The sequence below is a fragment of the Lolium perenne genome, chromosome 4 (assembly GCF_019359855.2).
Source record: "Lolium perenne isolate Kyuss_39 chromosome 4, Kyuss_2.0, whole genome shotgun sequence".
NCBI classification, from domain to species: Eukaryota; Viridiplantae; Streptophyta; class Magnoliopsida; order Poales; family Poaceae; genus Lolium; species Lolium perenne.
The window spans coordinates 186416631-186423536 of NC_067247.2; the positions used below are offsets into that span (position 1 = coordinate 186416631).

At 40.2% G+C, this 6906-nt stretch overlaps 1 protein-coding gene across 1 annotated transcript; it reads right to left on the reverse strand.

The window, feature by feature from the left end:
- Window positions 1–241: 241 nt before the first annotated feature.
- Window positions 242–6502, reverse strand: LOC127295411 (glutathione synthetase, chloroplastic). Its single transcript, XM_071818968.1, has 13 exons — window positions 6167–6502; window positions 5123–5292; window positions 4843–4918; window positions 4592–4722; window positions 3938–4060; window positions 3753–3833; window positions 3303–3383; window positions 3165–3234; window positions 1797–1918; window positions 1484–1623; window positions 1210–1402; window positions 978–1104; window positions 242–656 (listed from the first exon to the last, which is right to left on the reverse strand). The coding sequence occupies exons 1-13, from the start codon at window positions 6425–6427 to the stop codon at window positions 654–656; spliced, it is 1578 nt and encodes a 525-aa protein (XP_071675069.1). The 5' UTR covers window positions 6428–6502; the 3' UTR covers window positions 242–653.
- Between the last annotated feature and the right edge of the window lie 404 nt (window positions 6503–6906).

Genomic DNA, 6906 nt, shown 5'->3' on the forward strand with positions numbered 1-6906 from the left:
ATCAGGATAGACTTTTCTCAAAAAAAAAAATTCAGGATAGACTGCCCCTCAAAGAAAAATCAGGATAGACTCGTATTCACTATTATATGGCCCAAACTTCAATATCAGCTTTTTTTCACGATTGTAGCAGAACTGCACATGTTCTAACGATTAGGTAATAGGTATTGATTAACTTGAATTTCTGCAACTCAGCGAATAGAACCTCACATTTATCTAATAAATAATGTTCTGCAAGACGAAGGAGGCTGAAAGAAAGCTTCAGAAAATTAGTGAATCAACAAGAGGTGTTCAACCGCCAGTAGGACAACAGGGATCTACATCCAGTCAAACAATGATCATTTATTCATCCCCAATGCCTAAATATCAGTTGGTACTGAATACATGAACACAACCTAGTTCATCCGACCATTCCAAGAGGTAAACAAATTACAATCCCTGTTCCATCTCATCTTTTGCACCGTGAAAGCTGCACACACATAACACATTCTCTCTTGTGCTGCAAATTATCTGCATTGCTTCCTATCATCCTATGCCTGCAGATGGAAGGGACTGAATGCGGAAACGAATTCGGACATGCATCCTTTTGTCTGTGAGTTCAGTTCTTCATCCCCGTGTCTGCTGTCACTAGTGATAAGTTGGGAAGCCTTCTCGTCTCACTGAAACAAAGGAAACATGGAGGGCAGATGAGAATAAAGTTTGGAACACAAAATAAGACTGAGACCAAAATAGAACAGTTATCTGTCCAGGATGTTCCAGGTCTGAACCACGAGAGGATACTTATTATGCCTATTGTAAGTATCAGTGCAATGTAAAAGACTAGTTTCAAGTGACTTTGATGAGAACATCTTTTGTTTTCAAGGCAGGTTGGATTTGACATGTGACTTTTCGAATTACCTCTGCTGTAAGGAAACCGACAGGTATTGGACACATGGCAAACTGAGTTCAATCGTTTGTATGCACTACACAGTAATAATCACCTCGTCTGTGAGGAGAATGCTGTCCAGAACAGCGAATCCTGCAGCAACTCCACCTTCGTTCGATGAAGAAACTTTGGTCCGCATCAAGTAACCAGATTGGTTGTTAATGATGACCTTATCTTTGTTCCTGCAGTTAGCCATTAAAAATTACATGATTTAATCAGAAAAGCGGAAGGGAACACAGAAAGATATGCCGAGTACAAGAGTTCAGAGCGACCAAAGGATTAACTACCGCAGGTAGGCTCCAAATATTCCAAGCTCAGAGATTGTAAGGTCCTCAAAGCAAACACCGCCTTGGACAAGGTGAGTAAGAGAAGCTCTGGGGAAAATCCGCTGCATCAAAATATAGGCTGCAAGAGCCTCTCCCTGTTCGTTCTGGAGTCTGATCAGTGTCTCTCGCAAATCGTGACCATACAAGTTGTTCCCTGAAGAGAAATATCCGCATCGGTAAAATATGTGGGAAATTATTGTGAGAAGGGTGTTTTTAAGTGCCAAAGGAAACTGACCTCCACCTTCTCGCTGAGGTTTCAGCACAAACAAGTCAGGTTTTTCTATTGCTGATTTCACTATTTCTTCATTGTCCAAGCTCCATAACCCTGCAAAGCATTTACGTAGCTTGGCAATGTCTTCCTCGTTGTCAAGGAATCTACATATAAATAAGATCAGATAGTGATTATGAATGTGCTATGAAAAATTACAAGCTTAGAGTCTAATACGTACTACCACCGAGTTATGAATACATCTAATAAGGCAATATGCACATCACATGAATATTCAAAATACATGACAACCCATTCTTAGTGGATATAACTTTTTCACCTTTCAAGAACAGTAGGTTTTGCTAGTTCTTGCTGGATCTTTTTGGTCCCCACTAAATGGTAGGATATTGAAGGGCACTTAATTGCAGACGATTGTTCTATTAAAAGCCTTGCACTCCATTCCTGAAATTAATATAAGAAGAACATGGCAGGTGAAAACTTATCCCAAGAAAGGTGAAGGGAGAAGTCCAGTTTGCCCCCTAAACTTGTCCAAAAGTTCACTTCACATCCCCTAACTTTAATTTGGTTCAACTTTCACCCCTAAGCTCTAAAAACCATTCAGAATTACCCCCTCCACTGTTTTGACAGGTCTTGGCCTGGTTTTTCTTTCCATTTCAGCAGTTTTTTTCTTCCTGTATACCAACTCATCATCCTAGTAAGTTTAACCCATCACATAAGTATTAATTTGTAATAACACGAACTTTGCAGTTACTCACAAAATTGGTTGTAGCTAGGACGGAGGCGGAAACGTAGCGGCTTAAGCCCTAGTGGCGGCAGCATGGGCAGGGGTAGGGGCAGGCGAGCAGGTGGCACCACCGGCACCATGAGCTGGCCGGAGAGTGGAGACGAGGACCCAATCCTATTTTCATGTGGAGACGAGGCCGATCGCTTTTGTTTGTGGCGCATGCATGTACCAGGGACGTACAGTAATAAATGTACGGGGTAATTTACTAATATGATGAGTTGGCATATAGGAAAAAAATGGCTGATGTGGCGAGAAAAACGAGTCAAAACCTGCCAAAACAGTGAAAGAAGTAATTCCGAACAGTTTTTACAGTTTAGGGGTGATAGCTAAACCAAATCAGAGTTAAGGGTTGTAAAGTGGACTTTAGAACAAGTTTAGGGGGGTAAAGTGGACTTCTCCCAAACGTAAATAGTACTCCCTCCTTGCAAAAATGTAGTGCGTATAAGTTTTTTGAAAAGTCAAACAATGTAAAGTTTGACCAAGTGTGTAGAGAAAAATATGAACATCTAGATTACCAAATCAATACCATTAGATTCATCTTGATGTATATTTTCACATGGTGATATAGATAATTATCTCAATAAACACAGTCAAAATTTACATCGTTTGACTTTAAAAAAATCTTATATGCACTACATTATGGCAAGGAGGGAGTATGCAATTACATCATTTGACATGCTGAACTTCAGCTTTACAACAAGGATAATGAAATTTACAAACAAAAGAAGTTTCCTTTTCCACAAGTAGTGAAAGTAAACAATCATCACACCAAAAAACAAACATATGATTACGAATAAAATGTTCTTATGGAGACTTTATTTTCAATCACATTATGTGATAGAGATTCACTTTCTAGTTTCTACTGAGAAACGGTGTTCGCTAAACAAAGGCAGTAGTACATACCACTTCTGAAGGGTAATCATTTGGCGAGTACCCAGCTCTGAAATACACAACAGCAACAGGCCAGCCATCTCTGCATTTTCAAAAATTTATATTAAAGTGATAATACCAATAAGGGTTTTATCTATAAAAGATACATACACCACAAGTGTTCCATCTGCAAGCACCTGTCCTTCGGCCTCCACCTGTGCCAAACTTTTCCTAATAGTCATCACACCGTGCGTAACAGATAGTTAAGGGAAGCCCGATCTCGATGCTGTTAATTTTGAAATCAAGCAGGAAGCATGTTGATAGTTATAAAGTGAACAAGCAATCCAGCAACACGGTAGAAAGTTTGTATGTACACATGAATGATGAACCACAACACATAACTAAACAAGGTCAATTCATTAGAATTTAAGAAAATATATGGCTGAAAATAACATACCTACAAAGTACAAAGGTAAGTTGTAGATGCAACTCGTATTAGCTTAAAATTGTCTTACTATTTTGTCCAAGCAAAAACAATGACTTAAGGGGACATATGAGGTTTTTTCTTGTTTTAGGGATTTAAAAATAAAAGGGATATGAAAACACATAATACAAGGATATGATTCCCTCAAATGATTGACCAGCCAGTATTGGTCGTACATATTCCTTTCTTCAGGCTGAACAACCATCATAACTACAGCACTGGGCAACCACGAGGAAAAAATATGTTAGTTGATGCTTGCATTTTCTAAATAATCTTGATAAAATAAACATAAACTGCATAGGGAAAGTGACAAAGTGTAGACCTGTCATTATTATATTCAGCCCACGCTTTGCCCAATGCTTCAGCGAATTGAGTGGCTGCATAATTCCGAGGAACCCTTTCAGAATCAAGGCCTAACACTTCACGATATTGTTTAAGTAGGGTCCTGTACTTAACAAATAATAGCGCACTCATCAGGTTAACTATACGGGATAATAGGAAAACTGCAATCAGATCAAGATAAGATGGATGTTGTTATCAACTGAGAATGTCCAGCAGCCTGATTACTCTCTCACTGACATAGAAATAGATACTCCACTCTTGCATCAGACATGTGCATGCTTACAACTAAGGGTTTTAAATCAACAATATATGAACACAACTTATAACCGAAAGATTAAGCCGAGGCTTCTCAAAATTTTGAATATTTCTCATGTTCTTGTAGGTGTATAGCTATGTTAGGCAGGCATATTGACTATGTTCAGAATTTACAATGCTCACCTAGTCACCTTGGGTGCTCCAATATGCTAAAGAGATGACCTAATGGCTAGCAAAAATGCCATTTATAATTGGATGCAGGAGACATGTGAGCATACAATATAATTAATGCAAGATCTCATATTATGTTCGAAGAGACTACTGTAAGTCACAAGGACAAAAAGCAAGACGATTGTTCAAGACAGCACAAAAACTTCACCTGTGAAGTTCGCTCACAAGGGATCCTAGACCAGGAAAAGATGTTGAGATAGTGTTGAGCTCAATTTGAAGAAGAGAATTTGTTTCAGAATCTAGCATGTAGTCAGATCGGTGCAACCCTAAGCGGATGTCCTGATGGTTTGTTAAGAACTTGTCAGTACCTTACCAAAAAAATTTACTAATAAGCACAAGGTTAAAGATGCATTTCTATGAATTCAGAATAAGAAGCTTAAAACAAACTCAGTTAATTACCTCCTTCTTGTTTAGTGCCATCATTTCCGCGTGAATTTCTAACAACCTAGCAGTGAAATCGTCAACCTGCTTTGTTCTGGAATCACGAAATAATGAATCGGTATTAATCTGGTAGTTCCTTATCATCTGAAAACACAAAAAAAAAATACCCAGCTAGCATTTATTTATTAAAAGATAAAATGAACATGGACTGACCATGTCAATCATCAGACTAATAGACAGTAAAATGGTTCAGAAAACTTAAGGCAATATGAAAAATCAAATAGACTTTGGAGCTTGCCTAGACAAAGAATCTTGCAAGAACTTCCCATCCAAGCTCACACGATCCACAAGCTCATTGAAAATAGGAGCCAACTCGCATGCTTGCTTCCAAATGTATGCTGGAAAACGTGTTGGAAGTAGCGAAAACGGAGCATGAACCAACCCAACACCTGGTACTGTTCCAGATCTCTGCAAGGGGTCGATATTATGTTAATTTTCTAATTCCGCAAAGATGCTAATTTACAACAATAGCTATATCTTAATTCAAATTCTTCCTCTGTTCACTAATATAAGATATTTTGGCAAGCTAAATTAGCCTGCCAAAACATCTTACATTAATGAAAGGAGGGAGTAGCATTTAAGCAAAGCTGGGTAATACTTGAAGGAAGATGCCAGAACGTCATGTGGCATTTAACATTTAAGCGTGAACAGAATAAGAGCATGCCTTATTGTTGGGTTCTTTCAAAAAAACATGAAGAGAGAGGACAGAATCCAACACAAGGTTAAGTTGATGATCAGTTGACTTGCAATGCAACTTTCACGCTTTACATTCCAATTTAGATCAAAAAGGATCATCGGGTAGCAACACCTAACATTAATTCAACGCAACTCTAGCACTTAATACTCCTATTTCTCATACCACAAAGATCTTCAGATAATAAATTTACATTATGGTAAATCCATAGTTGCCAGTTAATTATGTGCCTATTTTCTAGCTCTATGGTTTTCGTACACATTTCAGTTCCATCTCAAGAGCAAATCCTATGGTTCACCCAATTCCCAACTTCCACAAATGAAGCAGAGGCACCCTACAAAGGGCATTCTACGAGAAATGCAGGTAAGATTAGCAGAGGAGAGTGTACTGTTCCACAGGTTCAACGGGCTCTAAAGTGTTAGTCCAATTACTGAGACAAACATTTAGTTTACGGCTAAATGCAGTAGCTGCATGTGTCCTGAACCTGAAGTCAAACGAAGCCACCATTAACGCATCACGCGTCCAAATAATTCTGAACTCGCATCCACAACGGGGATGAAATAGCGGGCAAATAGAGGCCGTACGCACCGGGTTGTCGCGGTCGCCGACGAGGAGCCCGTGCGCGGCGCACCAGACGGCTGCCGTCTCCACCATCTCCGACAGCACCGCCGCCCCCGCCGGCGCCACGCTCGGGGGCGCATCCGCTCTGATCGCCCTCAGGGAGACGCCGCGGCGGCGGAAATGGGACGCGTACGAGTCTCCCACGGCGAGGTGTGCCCGGGACGTCGGAGCGGGGAGGCGGCGGACGCAGTAGTGGTGGTGCTGGGAGGAGGAGACGCAGGAGGACATGGCGGAGGAAAGTTTGGGAGTTCCCCGGGGAGTTTCTGCAATTTGGTCCAATTCGTGTGTGGTGTCTCCGGCTCTCAGCACTGTGTGGGGAATTTTAGTACCTCTCTCCATAAATTGATGTCTTAGATTTATTAAATTTTGGGTGTATATAAACATTATTTAGTGTTTAGATACATCCAAATTTAGACAAATATAAGACATCTATTTATGGATGGAGGGAGTACTTCTTTTCCCTGTTTTCTTTGACACTTTATGATTTGCCCGCGTTTACTTGGTACCAACGAAAAAAATAGCGCGTTATTTCGGCGTTATAGCGGCGCTATAGTGTATTTGGAGAGTGAACGTTACACTATGCACATTTGGCTCGCTATGACGCTAATCACGCTATTAGCGGCGCTATGCGCGCTATTTTTCGTAGCATTATAGCGGCGCTATTTTTATAGCGTTGTAGTGGTGCTATTTTTTATAAGAAAATGGAG